General features: G+C 30.6%; 1 protein-coding gene and 1 long non-coding RNA gene across 2 annotated transcripts in view; both read left to right on the forward strand.

Annotated features, from left to right (window-relative positions):
• LOC111703144 (rap guanine nucleotide exchange factor 6) overlaps window positions 1–15,724 on the forward strand; it is an 18,813-nt gene extending 3,089 nt beyond the window's left edge. The window contains exons 2-8 of the mRNA XM_023475020.1: window positions 4,084–4,185; window positions 5,615–5,657; window positions 6,616–6,677; window positions 9,051–9,110; window positions 10,437–10,766; window positions 14,943–15,023; window positions 15,665–15,724. Of these exons, the coding sequence (XP_023330788.1) occupies window positions 4,105–4,185; window positions 5,615–5,657; window positions 6,616–6,677; window positions 9,051–9,110; window positions 10,437–10,766; window positions 14,943–15,023; window positions 15,665–15,724 (717 nt within the window). The 5' untranslated portion in view covers window positions 4,084–4,104. The remainder of the gene's footprint in view (window positions 1–4,083; window positions 4,186–5,614; window positions 5,658–6,615; window positions 6,678–9,050; window positions 9,111–10,436; window positions 10,767–14,942; window positions 15,024–15,664) is intronic.
• Window positions 15,725–17,410: 1,686 nt separating this feature from the next.
• Window positions 17,411–21,472, forward strand: LOC111703116 (uncharacterized). The gene is made up of 5 exons (XR_002765559.1): window positions 17,411–17,471; window positions 20,412–20,452; window positions 20,579–20,633; window positions 21,207–21,317; window positions 21,394–21,472. It is a non-coding gene; the product is annotated as an uncharacterized LOC111703116 (long non-coding RNA).
• Window positions 21,473–25,554: the final 4,082 nt, after the last annotated feature.

Consider the following 25,554-nt stretch of genomic DNA (forward strand, 5'->3'; position numbering starts at 1 on the left):
ACCCCCCCCCCCCCAGGGCTGGACACTCTGGAGGCTGAATCTATGTTTGTATCTATCTATCTAATTGTATACTCTCGAATGTACTCAGTGTACCCTGGACATGGTATGGTGCACTGTAGCCGAGAAAACCTGCAATTTTTAGCCAGGAAGTATGGGGTTTTTTAAGATCTATAGATTTTCAGTGATTAAGAAAAAATACGGTGCGCCTGAAGGCATTATTGCTACTAATTGTCATCTTATTTTTAATTGCAGTATTATATATTTAGGCTATTTTAAACCACTGCACATTTTATTGTACAGGGTGTCTAAAGAAACATGACAGTTGGTGAATAGTTTAAAATGTCTTCTTCCACAGTTAGTTAGGTTGTTTGATATTAAAGAGAATGATGAAAATATTGTATGCCAATCATATTATTGTAAAATTGATTTCAAAGTGAAATATATTTGAGAAAAAGATGTTTTTAACGAAATTGAATGCAAAAAATCTTAAATATCCAATATAATATATGGAAGAAGACATTCAACACAATTTAACAACTTGCATGTTTCGTGTGACACCCTGTATCTAATTTAGTGTCGCCAATGAAAATCAACTGTCCTTGTAATTTCCAGAGACCCTCTATTTAAAAAGAACCCCGGGTCCGTCCTAGTATACGATTTTACTTTTTTTGTGTCAAACTTAATCTCAATTTTTAAAGTATTACTTCTAAATTTTAGATTTTCAGAATTTTGACAAGCAAAAACTTGCATAAATTTTACGGAAAAATACACTCTATATTCTTCAAGAAGTTTTGCTCACTTTAGACGTTGGCAGAATTGAAAATAAAATTAAGGAAAAGTTTCTACAATTGGCACAGCTCAATATATTTAAACAAAGTTAAGGGATTGTAAGTGTAATTTACGCCTATTTCAATTGTGCTGTAATATGTACAACGACGTAGGAATTGTAATTACATCTTAGCTTGATAGTTGACAGGATTGTAGCCGTGTGGATTGTGTCCTAGTTGAGGTATATTGATCAATTAATTGCTAGTGTCCGTGTTGACATTGATAGCTAACGAGATCGCGCCCAATGGTGGTGGTGTTGATACAGGGTGTCCCAATTAACATGGGAATTCAGTGACGAATTCGATGTCGTATTTTCAAATAATTCTTTGATTTAGTATAGTGTATAGTGCTACCTACTGAGAAAGCTGTAATCTGTAAGAGTTTCGTCTGCTATGTTAACATTTTGTTTGTTTATGTTTTGACTGAATACGGTTGTACTTAGTAAAACAAGAAAATTGCAGTATACAAACAGAGTAAACTTGTCCGTCTTCACTGTTCATCTTGCGGAGATATTATAGATACAACTTTATAGTCGTTTTCCCTTTTCATAAAATAAGCTCTAGCAGGCATAATAATATTATGGGTTTTGAAAGTAGGTAAAGAGCGGCCCATATCATACAGGGTGTCCCAAAAAACATGGGAATTCAGTGACGAATTCGATATCGTCTTTGTTATGAATTAGCATTGTATATCACTAAACTAAATCAAAGAATTAGTTAAAAAAACGATATCGAATTCGTCACTGAATTCCCATGTTTTTTGGGACACCCTGTATTAGACTATCTCCAAGTTTCAACGCCAAAATAAACCCATAATACTCGAAAAACCTATCATTTTCCGCAAGAAAATTCTTATATTAACCTTATTCAATTTTTCAAAATGATTCATTCCTCTTAAATTTTCTGATTAGTCCCGAAAATCGTAATTAAGATCGATTGACGATCTAATATGATGTGGGACACCCTGTATTACGATGCTAATTCATAACAAAGACGATATCGAATTCGTCACTGAATTCCCATGTTTTTTGGGACACCCTGTAGTTCACAGGATTGTAGCCGGGTGTTGACATTGATAGCTAACGAGATCGTGCCCAATGGTAGTGGTGTTGATAGTTCACAGGATTGTAGCCGGGTGTTGATAATTGATAGCTAACGAGATCGTGCCCAATGGTAGCGGTGTTGATAGTTCACAGGATTGTAGCCGGGTGTTGACATTGATAGCTAACGAGATCGTGCCCAATGGTAGTGGTGTTGATAGTTCACAGGATTGTAGCCGGGTGTTGATAATTGATAGCTAACGAGATCGTGCCCAATGGTAGCGGTGTTGATAGTTCACAGGATTGTAGCCGGGTGTTGACATCGATAGCTAACGAGATCGTGCCCAATGGTAGTGGGGTTGATAGTTCACAGGATTGTAGCCGGGTGTTGACATTGATAGTCAAGAGAATCTGAGTTGTACCTGGATAGATACATGTTCGAGAAACTGTTAAGGAGTAGGCATTTACTACAGTCTGGCTACCAATGTGTCATATAATAATTCATAAAAATACATTTAAAAGAAATTTCATGATGTAAAGAAATAACGAAGGCTACAGTCATTTCACATTTTTCTGGTTCTCACTGTATACATCAGCTGGAATAAATACACTCGAAAGTCAAATTATAAAGTAATAGATGAATACATAGCAAGAGTTTTTATAATAATATAAGATCAAATGCCGCGGAAAAACGAGTTTAATATTAATATATCACTTGTTTTCCTCCATATTTCAGGGCTATTAACTTTCTTGATTTAAAAACAAAAAGCAGTTTCTTAAGAATTATCAAAAAACTTATGACTCTACAATGATATTTTCACAAATCGTATTCAACCCTTTGAAACTGTGAACATCTCAGCAGCTCTCTTTTTTCTGCAGACCAATGATGAAGCATTACAGCTGTCATGAATTTTAAAATAAATTTCAAGAAGACATTTTATGTGCTCTCGCTATGTATTCCTATATGTGAAATTGGCTGTAATACAGGATGGCCATAGATAAAGATAGATTGCGCATAAGACGACATTTTTCATCTTGAAAGATATAAATGTACAGAGATGTTTTAAAGATATTCCTATTATATAGATTAACTAGGTCAGTTGTGAACATTGGCTGTTCTTATGTCATTGAGTACTTGTGGTGTACATGAGTTCTGTAGAGAGAAATTTAAGTTAGTTTAGTCCTTCTCATGTCCATCTTCAGTTCTCGTCAATATGATAAATTGCTCAGTGAAATTTTGTTTTTCAAATAGTTACATTCCCGGAGTTATTTTACACTCTATTCTATGAAACCCATTAAAACACCAAACCAACACTTTGACCCCTAGAAGTATGAGTTCGCGGACTGTACAATTCTTGGTGATTTTGCGTACATAAGCTATCTATGTTTATTTATTTATCTATGAGGATGACCCCCGAAACTTGAAAGCTTTTGGGTTTTAAAAATTATTTGCTGCTATTCATTTGTCAATCTAATTTCACATATCTGATTCTTAAAGCACAATCAGAAAAATCTCCAAAATGTGGTCTGCCTTTTTCTCTTGTTAATATTCCCGGAGATACAGGGTGTCCCACGAAACATGACGATAGCAAGACGACTTGAAAGTCGTCTCTGATATTTGAATTCATTTGTGACATTTAGTCTTCTATCTACTTTAACATGTATGATTCTTAAAACAATTATTACATAATTCTCCTAGCCCTGGCATTTCCAAAAAGTGGTCTGCGTTCTTTGTGCTTTCAATATTACCGGAGATATAAAGAGTTTGGTTCAGATTTCAATTTTGTTAAATAAAAGCAAAATTGTCGAAATCTGAACGAAATTGTTCATATCTCGGGCAATATTGAAAGCACAAAAAAGGCAGACCACATTTTGGAAATGGCAGGATTATCTCTAGAAATTTACTTCTAAAATTAGGTTGACAAATAAATGCTGCAAATTATATCAAAAATCAAGACGATATTCAAGTCATCTTGCATACTGTCATATTTCGTGGGACACCCTGTATATTAATAATTCAGTTGAGATTTCAATTTTTAAAATTCATTTTGAAAATGCCAGAACTGGTTAATTTGAGATTATTAACACTATCATTATACTTCTTAAATTAAGTTTGCGAATAATTTAGACAAATTATTTCTAAGCCTATAGACGACCTTTATATAAGTCGTCATGCTACATTCATGTATTGTTAGACACCCTGTATCCTACTGTAGGTTGAGGGGGTGGAGTTCTAGATGAGGGAGGTGGTGCTGAAGGGTGGGGCCCCCTGGGGGTTCCGGATGACAGGGGGAGCTGATCAACATCATACTCTAAAGGTAGGTCGTTTCCCACAAGGTTATAGTATACAGAGTAATGATGTACGCAAATCCTTTACTAATTGTACAGGCCACGTACTTCCTGCATATTTGATGTTTGTACTGTATGATTAGGCCATAATCTACTTAAATCCTTTATCAGTAAACCGTCTTAATTGTACACTCAAGATAAAAAGCATTCCAGGTAGTTAACTACCAGCCTTTGTGGTCGTTAGAATAATTTGGAATAGAAAGACTACTAAAGTTAGAATTTTTATTCATATTTTATTCATATTTTATTATGAGAATTGCAGATAAAAACAATGTACATTGTACATTTTAAACATAAGAATGATAATAAATCAGGTAAAAGGTAAGGAGGAGGTGAGAGAGTATAAAGAAAAGGGAGGATACTCAGCGTAAGGGTTGGAACAGAGGGTAACATAAGTTATTAGAATCATGTTTATGAACTACAGGGTGAAGAAGATAGTAAAGACTAAGTTTATCCACATGATACACAGTTTTTTTTTACAGACATAATTTGCATAACTATCTAAATAGATCTTGGCGACTTTTTTTTTAAATGATTTTGCAGATTTAGTTTCTTTAAGCTCTAATTCAATCGAATTCCATATTTTTGGAAATAAGGCAGAGGGAAAACATTCTAGGGGTTTAAAGAGAACCCGCACAAGTTTATATGATTTTGTTCTATTTGGTTCAGCTAAAGAATTAAACATATCAGGAACACCACATAAAATTGTTTTTTCTTTAGAAAAAATACCATTTACCAGAATAAAGTGGAATATAAATACTACTAAAGTTAGAATAAAGTTGAATAGAAAGACTACTTGAAGTTTGATTTAATGAGGGCCCCTCCGATTCACAACGGTACCATCTAATCAATAATGTGGAAGATAATTCTTTTACATTTTCCTGCAGTAGAAATGCGCAAGTCACTTTTGTAGAGAAACCCCAATTAAAAATAATCAGTATTTAAGATTATAAATATTGACATATCATTTACACTTAATCAAGAAAAAACTTTTAAGGGTATCTTTGTCGATCGGACTACCTTTGCAAAGTTGCAAAGTTTTCTTCAATGTAAGCTTTTTAAAAAATTAAGCTAGATTTAATTGTTTATAATATAAAAGTTATAGATTTAATTGTTTATAGATTTAATAGTTTATAGATTTAATTGTTTATAGATTTAATTGTTTATAGATTTAATGGTTTATAGATTTAATTGTTTATAGATTTAATGGTTTATAGAAAAAATAGTTTGTAGATTTAATTGTTTATAGATTTAATTGTTTATAGATATAATAGTTTATAGATTTAATTGTTTATAGATTTAATGGTTTATAGATTTAATTGTTTATAGATTTAATGGTTTATAGATATAATTGTTTATAGATTTTAAAAGTTATTAAATTCACAATTTACAATTTAGATATCCCGTGTAAATCCTGGTAGTAAGGCCGCTGAAAAATTAGGTACATATATATCTCTAAAAAATTCTAAATTTTAAACTCATTAATTTCTTGTTGTTACATTAGCAGTAAAAAAAATTGTTATAACTTCACAATTCACTTCAGGGAATTAGGGTTTGTACAAAGCAATAACTCATAAAATTTAAAGGGACTGTAAGCGTAATTTCAACTGACCCTCGAGCAAAGATGGCAATGTCCGATTTACAACGGTGCCCTTGGGCATAGAAAACATTGTCTCGTCGAGTATGAATTAGATATTAATGTTTTTTGCTTCTTTAATTAGGCTGTCTATTTTCATTTGCGGTTTCTCTGCTAAATTGAATTGCGCATTTCTTGTTCACAACAAGCAATGTAGATTAACGTTCAATGGTATTGTTGTAAACACAGTTGTACATCGGACATAGCCATCTTTGCTCGGAGGAAGACTTGAAATTACGCTTACAGCCATTTCAAGATAAACGAAATAATTCAACCTTTTCTGTTAAATTTACTTTATGTCTTTGATTTTTCTAAACCCTATTTTTCTATTTTCTGAACCATCAATTTTTCCCAAATATTCTCAACTATTACATATTCAATTCATTGACAATTCAAGAGAAAAAAGCTTTTAGCTAAAAAAAAAATCTCTAATTGGGAGACATTTTATTTGAAAAATATTTATCTGAGAATTGGCTACTCTAAAAATAAGAAAACAAGTGTCCTCATTAATTCATGGGAGTTTTAATTCGTCTTCGATCTAGGCGGCTTTATTTAGAGTCTGACACTAATGAATGATTCCTTTAAAGGAAGTGTTCGCGAAAAATGAAAGCGGGTATATGTTGATGTCAGATTGACTTCGATATCAAACACCACTAATTTTACTTTTAGTGGCTGCGTCAATAAGGAGAAACTTGCATTTTTCGCGAACACTCCTTTTAAAGTTATCACTTCATTCTCATGTTTAATTGAAACCCCTGTTAAGTGCGGGAAGGAGATCTGATCTATAGAATAAACGGTTATGATACAGCCAACCTCTCTAATCAGGTAATTAAATTAAGATAAAATGACTTAAGTGCAATTTCAAGTGACCTTCCATTTACAGAGTGACATGTCCTATTTACAACGATACCCATTAAACCTTTGCTTAATCAAGGATTTTAAAGATATTCTTGTTTATAGCGGGGGGAAAAGTGTCAAGAAACCGCGCAAGTGTACACTAGCACGGAGAGTACAGTGTACAGTGTACACTGTAACCTCGAGTCTCCTGGCACTCAATCTTCAGCAATTCAATCTCATCGTTGTCCGCACAAAGGTTTAAAGGGTACCATTGTGAATCAGACATTCATCAAAATAATTGGAAGGTCACTTGATGTTACGCTTCCAAATCCAGTCCCTTCAAAGAAAAAAATGAAAGGGGGTATAGGCTGAAACCTAAACACTGAAAGGGTGATTGCAACCGATGAAAGTTCTATCTGATGTTCCTGTCTCGAAAAATTGATATAAAACTGTGTCAAATTTATACAAAAATTCATATCTATATATAAATTTGGCTTGTCTGTCTGTATGTCTGTCTGTCTGTTTGTTTGTATCCAATAAACGTCAAAACGGCTGAACCGATCGGGCCCAAATTTTTTGTGGGACATCTTGGGAGCCCAGGGAAGGTTTATGAATGATCAAAATTTCAAATATTTGTCTCCATCAAAATTCGATCGTCATTAAATTTTTTAAAATTTTGAAAATCCGCGAAATTTTTTGTGAAAATCCGCGAATTATTTTTGTTTTGTTTTACGATGTACACAAAGAGAACATATTCACAATTAATTTAGGAGATGGGCGCGAAGCACCCTCTAAGGCTAGAAAGAGGGGCGCGAAGCGCCTTGAATTTCTAGTATATAAAATTTTGAAAATCTGAATCTTAAATCACGTGACCAGAACTTCCAACAACTTCCGTACAGTATACAGGTCATTTTCATCTGTATCACGTGACCAGTAAACTGCACTGCCATTGGTGGGAGTTCTGGTGACGTAATACAGACGTATAAATAATATTATCAATTATATCTGTTAAAAATAAAAATAAAAATTATAAAATAGTAATTGGCGCAAACTTACTTTTATACAAAATTGTATACATATGAATTTTTGTATAAATTTGACACAGTTTTATATCAATTTGTCGAGACAGGAACATCAGAGAGAACTCTCATGAGTCTCAATCAAGTCCTAAAGTGTTTAGGTTTCATCCTATACCCCCTTTCATATTTCCTTTACAGTCCCTGTAAGGTTAAAACTTTTGTGTCAAATAGCGCTAATCATCAACTTTCGACAAGGAAATTTTTAAATCTACTTTAAGGGACTAAAAGCCTTTTTAAGTGACCCTCTATGCAACGAGTGCACTTAAAAGCTTTGGATGATGAAGTATGAATAAGATATAAATTTTTTCTATTTTCGAAAACTGTTGAATTATAGTTGTGGTTTCTTCTTCAAAAGTGACTTTTCTATTGCAGGAATATATATCAGAGTTTAAAACAACGATCAGATAAAGGTTTCAAGGGTACCGTTGTGAAATAAGCATTGCCATCTTTGCATGGAGAGTCACTATAAATTACACTTACAGTTCCTTTCATCCCACAAGTTCCCGTAAAATAATTAAAATAACAGATAGGACACTAGATGTCCTTTATTCAAGTTTTATGCATGTTTCGTTCACAATAACACTGAGGCAGAAGCCCGAAGGAGTTACACGTAGTCGGACTAGAACAGGATCTCTCTCTTTCGTTCTATACGCCGACTGTTATTTTAATTAATCTATGAGTAATCCTTTCCGGCAACTGGTGCATACCACGGAATATCTATGAGGAGTTAATATAATTCGTAGGAAATCAAAAGATCCTGGGATTTACAGCCCAAAAGTTTGACATACAGCGATAACCAGAAAACTCTGAATTAGAAAGACGACTTTCAGACTCAAGTTATGACTTTAAAAAGTCCAATAAACATGGGACACTGAAATTGTGCTTTGGAAACAGACCTATTTTACATAATTTGTGATTAAATAAGTTGCTAGTGAAGCTATTTGCGTTGTAACAACATCAAATACACTCAAGTATTGCTATAAAGTCTTCTTCATATTTCAGAGTTTTCTGGTTATCACTGTATGACTAAAAAAGTTTCCAAGGATGAAATTTACAAATTAACTGATTTCTCGTTACCAACTCGAATGTTCTAATCTATATGTCTTTGGCACATGATGGCGTACACCTATCATATTTTTCACACTGCACACGTCAAATTTTAAAACATGAAAGAAATTTAATCCGAGAACACCTGTTTAGGAATCTTTTGATATAATTCATTTTTTTCGACGCTTTTTTATACTTTTTAGGAAATAAGATTAAAACGATCGTTTTTTAATAGGAAGCCCATATTTTGCTGAGATCTTGTAAAGACAACCTCTACCTCATCTTAAATCAAAAGGTATTTTTTACGATATTTTAACCTTTGTTTCTTTGTGGCCAGAAAAAGTAAATAAATGATAAATGGCTCTCTTTCTCATTGAATTTCTCTACTTAAAGTTGGATTGGTAAAAAAGAAAATGTCTTTAAATTATACAGGGATTCTTACGAACCATATCAATTGAGAGACTTTTAAAGATCGTCTTTAATTATTGAAAAAAATGTCCATTCCTTTGTCAACATAATTTATTAACTATGTTCATTAAATAATCTAGGCCCCATTGCATTTCAAAAATGATGTCTACCTTTTTTGTTTTGTGCTTCAAAGAAATTATGAAGTTTGTGTAGATGTACATTCAATTTATTATGTAATTTTTAAGATACAAAGAAGATACACCATCAAATTAAAAGTCTTTTTTCCGTTTTCTCATGTACGCGTAATTTCTAGTGACCCTCTATTGTTAAAGTGGCATGTCCGATATACAACAGTTACCCTTAAAAGATTTGAGTACTGTTTATTTTCATTAATATAGTTTCCCTGCACAAGTGACTTGCGCATTGCTCGCTTCAGAAACAATGGAGAAATTTTAAGAATTAAAAACTTTTCACGCCAAAAAAAAACGTTTTCTTTCACATTATTGATCAGAATTAGGTTTTATGGGGTACCGTTGTGAATTGGGAATGCCCCACTTTTTAAATGTATAGGTCGGCAAAATTACGACAATTAATGAATTATAATTTGTTCTCTGGTTTTAGTAAGCATTTGTGTAAATCAATGAAAGGGGTATAGGCTGAAGGAGTTGATCGAGACCCATTAGATTTTTATCTGATGTTCCTGTCTCGAGAAATTGATATAAAACTGTGTAAAATTAATACGAAAATCTTTATATATAAAGTTTTGTATATCACTCGTAGGTTTAAACGGATCATATTAATCAAATACGCAACTAATCTGAAAACGACGATATCCCAGAGGAGCCTGAGAAACTTAGGTTTGCTCCTATTATTAGTTGAATTTAATAATTTTTCATTTTTAATAGATATAATTGATCATATTATCTATATGTCCGTATTATGTGACCAGAACTCCCACCAATATCAGTGCAGTATCATAATCACGTGTCCCCGTCTGTATCATGTGACACAATTTTATATCAATTTCTCGAGACGGGTACATACGATAGAACTCTCATGGGTCTCGATCAACTCCTAAAATTTTTAGGTTTCAGCCTATACCCCCTTTCATTTTTCCTTTACAGTTCCTTTCTGGGAAAAAATAAAAAGAAAGGAAAATTAGAAAAAGCAACAATAAATAAATAATGAAAATAAATATAAATAATATCTGTAGGGAAAAGAGCGGAGAAAAGAAACAGAAATTGATTTATTACAAGGCTGGGAACATTTGGATAATATCAAGAATAATACGGAAAATCCGGAAACGGAAATTAAAAAAGATCCGGAACTAAGTGAAGAGGAAGAAACGGCGAAACAGAATTATAGAGAAGATACGAAAAAGGAAAATACCCAAAATGAAGAAAACAAAATGGAGAATGATTTAAAGAATATTGGAAAGGAGGAAAAGGTGAAAAAATATTTGGAAAAATCCAAATTAATTTCGTTTAAATCCTTGCACAATATCCACCTAGCATTCCTGCACGAACACGAGGATAAAATTAAGGTAAGTTCATTGTTTTTCTGAGGATCAACACCGAACTGTTTCTTAAGTATTTCTGATACAGTGATAGCAGAAAACGATAGAATAGGAAGACGACATTATAGCAATACCTAAGTGTAGTTGATGTTGTTAGAAAGCAAATAGTTTTACTAGACACTTATTAACTCACTAATTGAGTGAAATGGGTCTGGTTACACTGATGTGGCTCAAGCTCATTGGACTTTTAACTTGATTCTAAAAATCGTCTTCCCACTTCAAAGTCGATCACTGGATAATAAGGCAGTTTATCCTGCTTGTGGATAGGGTTTTAATCGGTTTGGTACGTTTTTGAAAACTGAAAAGTTCAAACATTTCCAAATTTTGAATTTCTAATTCTGTGCGTAGAACAAAAACTTAAATCACTTAAATGTGGAATAAAGGAATGTAAATTTTGCCACAAACTCAAATGTTTTAATCCCTATATCTTTCCAACCTTAGTTTAAAACTAAAGAATGAAAAGTTCAGACTTAAATTTTAAGTTTCAGCTTTAATGCAACTTCTGACTTATTTAATCCTGAATTTTAACACCGGGTTTAAAATCTTGAAATCCTGCATTTTCCCAATTGGTTTATCAATCAATCATCATTTAGCTGAAAGAGCAGCATTAAACTTCACGATATCTTTAAAAGTGAAAACTTTGATTGAATAAATTTCACGTTTTAGATTAATTAATTTTTTGCATGTAAACTCAAAAAAAACGGTTGTAACTGGAAATATGTTTTGTTTTTGGTTACGTAAATAATTTAAAATTATTAAACAGCTGATGAGCGATGGTAACGTAATTTATCTCTTTGTAAATCCTTTTCTCTGATTGGTTCAGATTTTTCCCGTGAAATTCAAATTTTCCTTCAGGGTTAAATTGAGAGTTTGATATTTAAGAAGCAACTCATTATTTTACATAACTTTCAAGCCATAACTTAAATTTCGCACATTCTTTAGTTTTAAACTCCGATGGTGTAAACCTTTAATATTTTAAATTAGAATATTTCATCTAACAGAATTTTAGTTTAAAATATCAAAGGTTCGGTTTTGAACCTCAGAAATACAGTGTTTGTATATCACATCGAACAGTTTAATAAATGGGGTCAGGCAGTTTTTTAGATACCAATATTATTTCATGTGGTTTCTTTACTTTATTCTTTTGTTTTCTGATTTAAAATCTACGCAAAAACATAGACCCCAAAAAGTTAGCACAGGAGTTTCGTTCAATGAGAGTTTCTTCAATTTCCGGCTCTTGGGTTTTTACATTTAAGAATTTAACATATAGAATTGTATTTTTGGTAAGTTTGCTTTTTTATTACATTATGCAAATTTTCTTCCGACAAAAGATTTAAATATAACGTTTTATTTTCATGTTTATTTTGGCCAATTATATTTTTAAAGTTTTGTCAGCGAAAAAATTTTGACAATTAAATAAAAGCAACCTTTAGAATGCGTGAAATTTTTTTATGTGACAAACAACTCAAATTGTTATTGTTAAATCTATGAAAAGGGAACACATTTTGATTTTAAATCTTTATATAAACTGTGTTCAGTGTGATATATGTAAACATAAACATTTAGAAACATATAAAAACATCAATATACACAAATTTGCGTCCAAACCAGTGAAATGTAGTTGTCATTTAGTCTATCGATAAGAAACTTGGCTAAATATTTTGTCATTTTTAGAGATATTTAGCTAAATGTTATTAAAAGAAATGTTAAATCGTTTGCTACATTTCTGAAAAAAAAACTTTTAACTTTGAACTGATTTGGACCTTGCCACATCACATTAATCAATATCTACACGTAATTCTTTTTTAAACTCCATAAAAAAAACCTTTTCCGGGTTTTTTTTCACTTCCAGAAATGTGGCCAACAAAAAAATTTCATTTATTTCAATCTTCTATGTGCACGTACAATTTAGAAAAATGTTTGATAATAATTTTAACTTGTTTTTGTTCCAAATCTTTGACCATTTTCATAGTACACAATAAAAAATGCAAAATGCAAAATGAAAGACCAATAAAGATCAACACAATTATAAATGTTTTGCGTCGACTTTCAAATGTCGCAACGCATTAGCTTTTGGCCTAGACATTTACATTTTTTCAGTCCTAGACATTTACATTTGTTCAGTTCTAGCCATTTACATTTTTTCAGTCATAGTCATTTACATTTTTTCAGTCCTAGACATAAACATTTTTTCAGTCCTAGACATTTACATTTTTTCAGTCCTAGAAATTTACACTTTTTCAGTCTTAGGCATTTACATTTGTTCAGTCCTAGACATTTACATTTTTTTCAGTCCTAGACATTTACATTTTTTCAGTCCTAGACATTTACATTTTTTTCAGTCCTAGACAATTTTATTTTTTCAGGCCTAAACATTTACATATTTTCAGTCCTAGAAATTTACATTTTAAAACTGCAATGCGCTTGTTCTTTGATAAATCATGTTTATGTCTGAGGTTCTTTCAATGATTTTGGATTAAAGTACCAGAACTTCGAAGTCATTAAAAGAATAAATAAAATGTCTTCATCTAATCCAAATAGATTCTAGTATACAATAGATGGCAACGTAGAATTTGTACACTATCAGTACAGCTGTATTCTGACGTCACATGTGTCAATTCAGTTTTTGTGTCCGACAAAATTATTAATAATAGTGATAATTTTAGAATAAAGTCCTTATCTTACAGAAAAAAAGTGCAATTTTGTGTGTTCTTTAGTTTATGATTTCACACTTTTTTATTTAATCTTGGAAAACATGTAAATTGTGAATTAATTGTGAGAAAATTTCGGTTTCCTTGTTATTTTGACACTTGTGACGTTGTGTATAGTTGATCCATTTCTCTGTTGCGACCTATTGTTCTTGATAATCTATTTTATCTAATCCTACTGGTAATGAAATGCTGCAGACAATTAAACAATTGTATTGAGCTCTTTAAAACTGTTCCCGCATATTCCATTGCTATTCTTTTATTTTTACAGTTACCGAGATTTAGGAAAAATAGTATAAAACCTATTAAAAAATTGTTAAGACGACATTTTATAAATTCTTTCGATACCTCCGAAGTTCTGGGCTAAACTGTAGTTCAGTCGATTTCACGTTTTTTGGAAACAAACAATTATTTACAGAAAAGTAAATATAGATCAAAGAACATTTTTCATTTATGGAATTTAAAAAGATTAAAAATGAGATAAAAGTTTTGCTGCTTTAATTGTGACTGCACTTGTTGGATTAGCAAAAATGTGCGTTGAGAATTATGTTGTTTTGGCAATGAAAAATTCAACCTTTTATGTGCTTTTTATTAGGATTGTTCAAGCCTATTCATAAGGAAGCAGTGCCATGAAAACAAATTATTTAGTAAAAACCCTGACATCTCTTGTTATGCATAAATAGTATTCTAAGCAATATTGCTTTTCCAAACCAAAAATACTTTATAGTAAAAAATCACTACAAGGTCCAAAACTATTTTTCCAATTTTTTTAGATGTTTATATTTTATCTTTTTTACAAGGAAATCAAGTCCGTCGATTTTTTTCAGCAAAATCATAAAACCTGATAAAATTTTCCATTTTAAAGGGACTGTAAGCGTAATTTTAAGTGACAATCTGGATGCACAAAATGTAATGCACAATTTACAACGGTACCCTTAAAAGCTTCAAGTATGAATTTGATATTCACGTTTTTGTTTCTTTAAACTTTTATTTTTATTTGCAGTTAAACACTTATCGCGTCGAAAAAAACGACGATATTTTCCACAATTTGATCAGATCAAGGTTTCAGGATACCGCTTTAATTAAAATTACGCTTTAAGTCCATTTAACCAGTTTTTTAAAAACAATTTACGTTTTCAAAAAATTCAAGAGATTCAAATTATTCTTCTATATATATATTTACTTTGCTTGTCTGGGTGGGTGTCTGTTTGTTTTTATCCAATAAACTTAAAACGGCTGAAACTATCATGCCCAAATTTTAAAAATCCAAGGATTTTTTTTATATAATCCGCAAACTTTTTTGTTTTTCATCTAACAATGTTTACAAAAAGAAAGTGTTTACAATTAAAAAAGAATATGGGCGGGAAGCGCCCTGAAGGCGTAGTATATGTAAAATTACTGAAAAAAATCGTAGAAAAAAAATTATTGTTAAAAGAGCCCTCTACCCCTGCCCGCTACTCCAGAGTCCATCTTCTTAAAACTCTTCCGGGAGAGAAAACTCTCTAACCATTCAGAGGTAAGGCCTAAATCAGAGTTTTTTTTAGAATTTTGCCATTCATTCAGACAGTTTTAAAAACATTTTTGAAATTTATTTATTATTTGACCCAAAATGGTTTGAACTTGGCAGAATAGAAAAAACACATATATTTAACATTTTTGAAAGAAATTTTTTGAAGATAATAAAAAAGTCATTCTAGAGGAACTTTTTTTCTTCATGTTTTTATTCCACCCAAGCAAATTGTAAACAAAAAAAGGATATGATATTAACTGCAGTACACTTTAAACGTAAACAATTTATGTAGGGGGGGGGGTACGTCGAAGCTACAAAAGTCGAAGCTAAAAACGTCGAATAAAAAAAGTCGATTAAGAAAACGGTGAAAATAAAAACGTCAAATAACAATTATCAAAACGTCGAAAGTTACAAAACGTCAAAAGTTTTATTTTCTAAAATTATAAATTTTTATTCGACATTTTGTAGCTTTTGAAATGTTGTAACTTTAGAACTTTTTAAGTTACGATGTTTTTAAAAGTCGTCATTTTGTAGCAACGTTATTTCAACGTTTTGTAACATTCGAAGTTTTGTATCTTTCGACTTTATGTTGTTCGACATTGGTTACTGAATATTTTTCAAAAGGTTTTTCACTGATTTGATTTCAGGATGGAGACACCTCTACTCTCCGTTCTATTCATGGTAATTCTCTCTTTTCTTATTTTTAAAGATAATGGCGGACAAAAATAAAGTAGAGGTTTTAAGAGGTTTGTATTGGGACGACGTGCATATTACTCCGTTTTATGGGACACTTTTTAGTGGGATTACAGTCGATAAAAAATGTAATACATTTGGGATCAGACTCGGTTAAATTACAGCTCAATTGGAATCAAACTTGTTTAAAATACAACTTAGTTTGGATTACACTTGGTTAAAATGCAGCTCAATTGGGATTAAACTCAGTTAAAATACAGCTCAATTGGGATTAAACTCAGTTAAAATACAGCTCAATTGGGATCAAACTCGGTTAGAATACAGCTCAATTGGGATTAAGCTCGGTTAGAATACAGCTCAATGAGGATTAAACTCGGTTCAAATACAACTCATTTGGGATTAAACTCGGTTAAAATACAGCTCAATTGGGATCAAACTCTGTTAAAATACAGCTCAATTGGGATTAAACTCAGTTAAAATACAGCTCAATTGGGATCAAACTTGGTTAAAATACAGCTCAATTGGGATTAAACTCGGTTTATAGAATACAACTCAATTGGGATTAAGCTCGGTTAGAATACAGCTCAATTGGGATTAAACTCAGTTAAAATACAGCTCAATTGGGATCAAACTCGGTTGAAATACAGCTCAATTGGGATTAAACTCGGTTTATAGAATACAACTCAATTGGGATCAAACTCGGTTAAAAAACAGCTCAATTGGGATCAAACTCGGTTTATAGAATACAACTCAATTGGGATATTGATGTTATTTTCTTGTTATTTTCCGTTTAATCAAAAAGAAGAGGATATAAGGTCAGCTGATGGTTTAAAAAGGGGAAATATTTTATTATCAGAATTATTTTTGAGCCAAAACGGATTTATAAAGAAATTTAGTTTAATGTATTTGATTGTAATGTACGTATCTAACCCTGAAAAATAGTATATGCAGTTCATTTTCTCCCTTAAACTACAGTTAAACCCTAAATAAGCCATACATCGAAAGAATTCATCAAATGTCGTATTCCTCACTTTCTGATAATGGAATGTTGCAGATATTTAGTTTTTTAATTAAATAATTATATGAAGCTCTTTAAAACTGTTCCCCCATATTCATGGCCATTTATTTATTTTCGCAAATACTGAGATTTACGTAAAATAGTGTAAAACCCATTAAAAAAATGTCAAGACGACATTTAATAAATTCTTTCGATGTATGGCTCATTTAGAATTTAACTGTATGAACCTTGTTTTTCTCATGCCAGCACTAAAATGACGTAAGCACTGTATTGATATACAAGGTGTACCGCGAAACATGACACTTGGTGAATAGTTTGAAATGTCTTCTTCCATGATTTTTAAGTTATTTGATACTAGAGAGACTAATAAAAAATTATTTATGACAGTCGTATTATAGTAAAATTGATTTCAAAGTAAAATTTATTTTAGTAAAAGACTTTTTAACTAAATAAACTTCACAAAAAGTCTTCAATATCTAATACAGTATATGGAAGAAGACATTTAAAACCATTCACCAACTGTCATGTTTCGTGGGACACCTTGTATATATACCGATCAAAATTTATTTCCAAATATAAGGAATTAATATCCTAATTTGCATTCTTAAGATAGAATTTATGAAAGCCGAATACTATGTAAAATATTTTCCTAATAAGTTTTTTTATTTTCTTATGTTTCAAATTTATTTTTTTTGCCAAAGGAAAACTGAAACACAGAATAATTAGTAGTTTGCTAGAGAAAGGTGAGATTCATAGATTCTGCAGACTTAAGAAAATATGTGACTTTTTCTTTTAAGCTTTTATTTTACTCACATACTGACAATATCACATATATAAGAATACATAGCAAGAGCGCGTTGAATGTCGTCTTGAAATTTGTATTTAAATACGGGGTGTCCCACGAAACATGACATTTAAGAAATAGTTATTTTTAGTTAAACAAATCTTTTGCCTAATTATATTTTACTTTGAAATCAATTTTAATATAACATGACTCCCATATGATATTTTCATTGATCTTTGGTATCAAACAACTGAGCAAATAATGGAAAAAGTCATTTTAAACTATTCATCAACTGTCATGTTTCGTGGGACACCCTGTATATGACAGCTGTATTGCTTCATCATTGGTCTGCCAAAAAAAAAGCTGCTGAGATGTTCACAGTCTGAAAGGGTTGAATATGTTTTATGAAAATATATCCATATATCATATTTTGATAATTCTTAAGAAACTGCTTTTCATGTTTAATTCAAGGCCCTGAAATATGAAGGAAAGCAATTGATATAATAAACTTGTTTTCCCGCGCCATTTGATCTTCAATATGTTGAGAATACAACATTATAAAAAACTCTTGCTATGTATTCATCTATCACTTTATAATTTGACTTTCGAATTTTTAATAGTAACTAACTTCTTGCCAAACAATTTGTATTTCCGATAACTTTCCGATGTCGTAGACCTTTAACATTTCAAACTTTAATTCCAGATAGATCAAGTCAAGGTTATAATGCAAGGAAAGTTATTTCAGAGGTGTACACATCTTTTGTACTGCAGTGTACTGTCTCTGGGCGGTAATGTAAACACAAGATGGATGTTACAGCCTGACATGGGATCCATCTTTCATATAAAAAATCGATGAAATATTATGTGAATTATAAAAATTTCAAAATTCAACGTTTTTATCCTCCTCGGATATAAACAAACACTGATGCATCTATACTTGTTTACAAATTCCGCCAAGAGAGAACTGGTTTCAATATGTACGCAGAGTATACGCAACTGCAATTAACTTTCCTTGCATTATAACCTTGGATTCCTGATAGATCAAATAGTTTGAAATAGTAAAATTTTACACATTTAGGTTGCAAGGACATAAGGATTAGAACATTTTAGTTTGTGAAAAGAACTTAATTTGCTTTTATTAATTGATTTTCTAGATTAATATTTAATATTTTTTATAGATTAGAGTTTATCTTTTATAAGAATATTAAAGATATGTTTTTTAAATTCTTTATATTCTTTAAATATTTCTAAAAAAGAGTTTTTTTTTATTTTTAAGCAAAAAATTGCTTATACAGAACAGAGATTAGAATAGAAGGGAAATAAGAATATCCCTCGGTATGATTTTGTTCAGTCTCTTTGAGCCTTAAAGAAGTTCAAAGTGTACAACTCGTGTTAATGTTCACAAATTATACGTAGTACATCACAATAATACAACGAATAACATGGCGTCCATACAAATTGAGAAAATTGCAACATACGACTTAGACCGTAAAAAAATCAGTTTAATTTCAAACAAATCATTCAGATATTACAACCTATAGTCATCGATTATCTTTCGCCACATTTATATATAGTTGATTTTTCATAATATGTTTTAATTTGTATGATCTGAGAGTTACTTGTAAAAACGTTTATTCCTGTTTCGAGGATTTTTGGTAATGAAGACGACATTTTCATTTTTCCAGGAATGTTCGAAAACAAGTTGTAAGCTAAATATATACAAATGTGGCGAAAGATAATCGATGACTATAGGTTGTAATATCTGAATGATTTGTTTGATATTAATTTGATTTTTTTACGGTCTAAGTCGTATGTTCCAACTTCCTCAATTTGTATGGGCGCTACGCTCTTCGGTATAAGTCGTCTTTCTCAATTTTCACCTTATAGACGCAACAGATAGAAGTAAGATTAGTAGCGATCAAAAGCGCTTTTTTATCTCATTTAGCCTATACCCCCTTTCATTTTTCGCGAAAACTCCCTTTAAGAGTACATTTTAAAAACTTGACCGAAGAATTGATTGAATCTGTAAATAATTGTAATTATTCTTACAAAAAGTTACCAAAATAATTTTTATATTTTAATTTTTTACAGAAATTAAAATCTATTGTTTAAAGGGACTAAATAAGCGTAATTTCAAGTGACCATCCATACAAAGATGGCAACGTACATTGTCTGATGAAGGATGAATCAAATATTAATGTTCATAATTTTGAAAACTAAATATTTTCTACTGTGGTTTCATAATAAAAGTTACTTGCGTATTTCTGCTGCAGGAAAACATGAAGGAATTATCGGAAATAAACTTTTTTAAGTAAAACGACAAAAAATTTACATTGTTGATTATATGAAGGTTTCAAGGGTACCTTGGTGCATCTGTTGCATCTTTGTATAAAGGGTCACTTGAATAACGCTTACAGTCCCTTTAATAAAAGACAAGTTTTATTATTTGTTTGTTTTTGATGCTTTACGTCTGTTTGGGATTTTCTAAATATAGTTTGTACTGCTATAGTAATTTAAAATATAAAAAATGTATTCCATGGTAGTTTAAAAAATTGATACAAAAACAAGAAAAAATCTGAAAAGCCTTGATTACTTAATTCAACCATCTTCGATGAGATAGAAAGCTGTTTAGTTTTTCTTGCTTAGCTGTAAATCCTGTAGCAATCAATATTATCATTTTTTTAAAGAACTGACTAAATCTGTTTTATCTCACTAAACGGTGTAAATAATATGCTAAATAAACTAAATTTGAAACCATTCAAATAAGTTAACATTTATTTGGTTCAAATATTAGTTTAGAAAGTCTTAGATATAAGTATGCAATGTCAAGAAACAGTGTTCACCGACGTGCGTGCGCGCGAAGATATAATTTTGAAATTCTAAAAACTTCTTTTTTTAGATTTAAAATCTAAACTCCCAAATGAAAGAGCGGAATTAAAGGTACATATTTAAGAATACAGGTGTACAGGTACAGGTACAGGTACAGGTACAGGTACAGGTACAGGTACAGGTACAGGTACAGGTACAGGTACAGGTACAGGTACAGGTACAAATGTTTTCCTTTAGAATGAAAGATGTTGGAGTCCCGAATTTAAAAGAAAATATTTGACTTCAAGAACAGGTAAATTTAGAATATAAAAACATACTTCTAGAAAAGTCTAATCATTAAAAAAATAAGTTAAATTTAATCTAAAAATCTGGGTTGAAACCTTGTGTTCATGTCACATTTTACAGTACAAAATGCACTTCAAAACTTCGGTTCATTTGAAGTACTGTACTGGCATTAAGCAAGCTTGGACAAGTTGTACCACAGAATATAAACGCTTAAAACGAAGGTTATAATACAAGGAAAGTTAATCGCAGTTGCGTATACTTTGCGTACATATTAAAACCAGTTCTCTCTGGGTGGAGTTTGTAAACAGGAATAGATGCATCAATATCCGAGGAGGATAAACGCATTGAATTTTGAAAATTTTGATAATTCACATAATAACAAATCGGTCAAGAAATTCATGGATTTTGATAGGACATACACAAAAACAGACAAATAGAGCAGAATTATGCATTTAAGAAAATGGCGGTCATTTTAAACACTTGTTAAACTATAGCAAAGTTACATTTATTTGAATATTTGCAAGATTTTAAAGAACACCCTGTAAATAGATGTTCATTTTAGTCTTTTTTGACTATTTAGATGCCGTAGGGCGAATAGATGATTATTTACCAACTGATGATGAATCTTCATGTACATCTACACCTTGTACTGTACAATCAGGCAACATCAGTACAACAGATTGTACTGCAGGTAGAAAAAATGCAATAACAATCATTTTCAGAAATTAGTTTTTAGTTTTTAAAATTAATTTTCAATTATTTTAAAGATCCATCGACAAGAACAGAATCAAAAACTCAATTATGTGATACTAATAAGGTGAAATTCATAATAATGATGATGATGATGATGATGATGATGATGATGATGATGATGATGATGATGATGATGATGATGATGATGATGATGATGATGATGATGATGATGATGATGATGATGATGATGATGATGATGATGATGATGATGATGATGATGATGATGATGATGATGATGATGATGATGATGATGATGATGATGATGATGATGATGATGATGATGATGATGATGATGATGATGATGATGATGATGATGATGATGATGATGATGATGATGATGATGATGATGATGATGATGATGATGATGATGATGATGATGATGATGATGATGATGATGATGATGATGATGATGATGATGATGATGATGATGATGATGATGATGATGATGATGATGATGATGATGATGATGATGATGATGATGATGATGATGATGANTTATGTTTTTTTGCGCATTTTCAAAATTTTACAAAATTTTACAAATCAGCCCTTTTGACGTTTTTTAGATACAAACAGACGGGTAGACAAGCAAAGTATACACATAGATAGTAATGAAGAAATAAAGAAATATAGAAACACTATTAAAGAAAAATGGGAATATAGAAATTATCGTAAATGTAACTACGGACATTTAAAACAATGACAAGCATATATTATGGGATAAACTTTTGTTCAAATTAAAAATATATACTGATGTCTTATATGTATACCATCTGTCTAATATGTATACTGTATGATGTTTTATCAGAAATATATATTATTGTTATTATTTTTAGAAATATAGAAATTCAAAATTCAAAATACAAAAGGAACTGACCACTCGCTGGAAACTTTATATTTTGCAGGCTGGTGCCTTAAACCTTTCATAGTTCAAACTGGGTATTGTGTTTAAGCAAAGCGTAAAATATCCACAGTTTATAATTTAAAAGAGATTTGAAAATTAGAGCTTGTGGCAAGTGTTCAATACCTTTGATTGTTAATATAATTAACGCTTGTTTTTTGCCTGAACTTTCTAAATTGTCTTTACAATTTTCAATGTAATAAAAAAATGGAAACGTGATAAATTTTAAATTAAAATATTTGATCTAAAGTCAGTTCTGACTTAAAAAAGTACAAGTTGAAGTGGAATTTTTTAAAAATCGAATATTTTTTTAGCCTATGTTACCCCCAGGGAACCCATGAGCTTTAAAAAAAATTCAGAAAATTCGGTTCAGCCGTTTGGCCAGCTATAGCTAACATATATGTATGAGCGAAGAGCTTTATCATCTTGATAGATAGACAACAAATATCTTATAAAAAAAATAAAAGAATAATAATAATTTGTTGATGACATTTTTCTGTTGTCAGGAAATCAAACAAACAATGCAAGAAGAATAAGACTGATCCTAATGTTTCTAAAAAAGAATATAGGTAATATACAGGGTTATCCACATAGGATGAGACTTCATTTTAAAAAACCATGAGTGTCCACAAAAAAAATCATCCCATTCGGTCCAGCTCTTTGGTCGGCCAGAGGGAACATACATATACATATGAACGTCTTGTTTTATTATATAGATATTTTAGAATCTGAATATTTTTATTTCCGGTTCTAATAAATTTTTATACAATTTCCGGTTCTAATAAATTTTATACAATTTCCGGTTCTGATAAATTTTATACAATTTTTTTTAAAATACTGTTTTACGTTTATAGCATTTTTATATAAATTACATTTTAAGCTCTACTAAGATAGTTAGGACTTTGAATTTACGGATTGATTTTTAAATTTCTTTATACAGTGAAACCCTTAATAACGAACACATCGAAATAATTGAGCCAATGTCGTATTCTTCACTTTCTGATAATGGAATGTTGCAGATATTTAGTTTTTTTAATTAAAATTATTATATGGAACTCTTTAAAACTGTTCCCGCATATTCATGGCTATTTATTTATTTTCGCAAATACTGAAATTTACGTAATAAAGTATAAAACTCATTGAAAAATTGTCAAGATGTCATTTGATAAATTCTTCCGATGTATTCTTAATTAAGGGTTTCACTGTAGTAAATTATTTTAGCTGGATTTTAAACTTGTGTGTGTTGAGGCTAATAAAAAAAAAAAATACACGGTGACATTACCTTGTTTTGCGACGTTAAAATATCCGACATTTAAATTCGAAATTTGTGTTGACTGATTTTTCTGTAGAATATTGACAATACTACTTTGGCTTTGCTCTATTTTTTTTCTCTTACATTTTAATCGCTTTATCAGCGAAAATGATATAAAAATGATAAAAAAAATATATAAATGATATAAAAAATGATAAAATTCACATTATCATAATCAACAGAGCGGAATTTATACTGTTTGCTTCCTTTTATGTGTGGTTCCCAGTGGCTGCAAACTTGTTTTTTCCCTTGCAAAATCATTAAATAAGTCATTTAAAGACGATACTTATTTTTACCTTTGCAACGTCATATTTTTTAAGTTTCAGGTCGTCTTTACAGTCTCATTCTTAGTGGGTAACCCTGTAGAACAAAGATAAAATCTTTGATAAATGATATTTTCATTGGTAGCGGTTGAACAAGCGGTTGAAAGATAGTTAATACTCTTTGCAGCTTAGAAAATGAAATTTTATAAAAATTCATTTACAAACTGTTTGTCTTCAACAGAGAGAAACACAAATTCTTAACTACGTCGCAGAAACTTGACAAGATCGATCTCAACCGCTGGTTCAACCGCTACCACTGCAGAGTTTTTTCTCCATAGTATCTTTCATTGATTTTTTATTATTTTGAAAATTACTATTCCGTATATAGTCCGACAGATTATGATGTATTCTGACGATACCGACCAATGCAAAAGCCACAAAGATTACCACAAATTCGGAACAGCCATGGTATTTATTTTTATAGCTTAAGTGCTAAATCGCTTAATATGTAAGCAAGCATCACTTTTTCCCATTATTTGAACTTCAGAAATGTTTTCGTTGGACTATACAATATTTCAGAAGTATCCATCTTGGTGGGGATATCCCCAAGTTTGGACTTGGGATGGGGAATAGAAAACAAGGCACAAAAAAAGCACAAAAGGAATTTTACAGAAACTTTATTTACTGTCAAGTTGTTATATCGCCATTATCATCATCATTATAATTATCATTATCATTATTATTATCATTATCATTATCATTATTATTATCATTATCATTATCATTATAATTATCATTATAATTATCATTATCATTATTATTATCATTATCATTATCATTATCATTATCATTATTATTATCATTATCATTATCATTATCATAATAATTATCATTATCATTATTATTATCATTATCATTATCATTATTATTATCATTATCATTATAATTATCATTATCATTATTATTATCGTTATCGTTATCGTTATCATTATCATTATCATTATCATTATCATTATCATTATCATTATCATTATCATTATAATTATCATTATCATTATCATTATTATTATCATTATCATTATCATTATCATTTTTATTATCATTATCATTATTATTATTATTATCATTATCATTATTATTATCATTATTATTATCATTATTATTATCATTATCATTATCATTATCATTATTATTATTATTATTAGTATTATTATTATTATCATTATCATTATCATTATTATTATCATTATCATTATTATTATCATTATCATAATTTATATATTTATATTTATCAACTATATTTAACATAAAGTTGATAAAAATGTTCAGTGTATGACAAAAATATCTATATTTTATCAAGAACTGAACACAAACTATAATTTTCTAACCCCCGATATCTTTGCAACCTTATGACATTTGATCTTTATACTTAGATTATTATACAGCAACATTTTTAGTTTTAAATAACACAGGTCTGCGACATCAGGTTGCAAGGATACAGGGTTACCCTCAAAGGATGAGACTTCAGAGACGACTGTCCGGAATTTGAAAAGTCCGTGATCTTCCATGTAGGGTACCTTGTAGGCCAAAACTAGATTATATCTTAATCATCCCATAAACCATCAAGAAACCAAATTGAATGCAGAAACCAAAATCAAGTTTCAAATCATCAAATTTTTATTGTTTTGGGTCGTCTTTATAG

This window comes from Eurytemora carolleeae, unplaced genomic scaffold, assembly GCF_000591075.1.
Source record: "Eurytemora carolleeae unplaced genomic scaffold, Eaff_2.0 scaffold62, whole genome shotgun sequence".
Classification (NCBI taxonomy): domain Eukaryota; kingdom Metazoa; phylum Arthropoda; class Copepoda; order Calanoida; family Temoridae; genus Eurytemora; species Eurytemora carolleeae.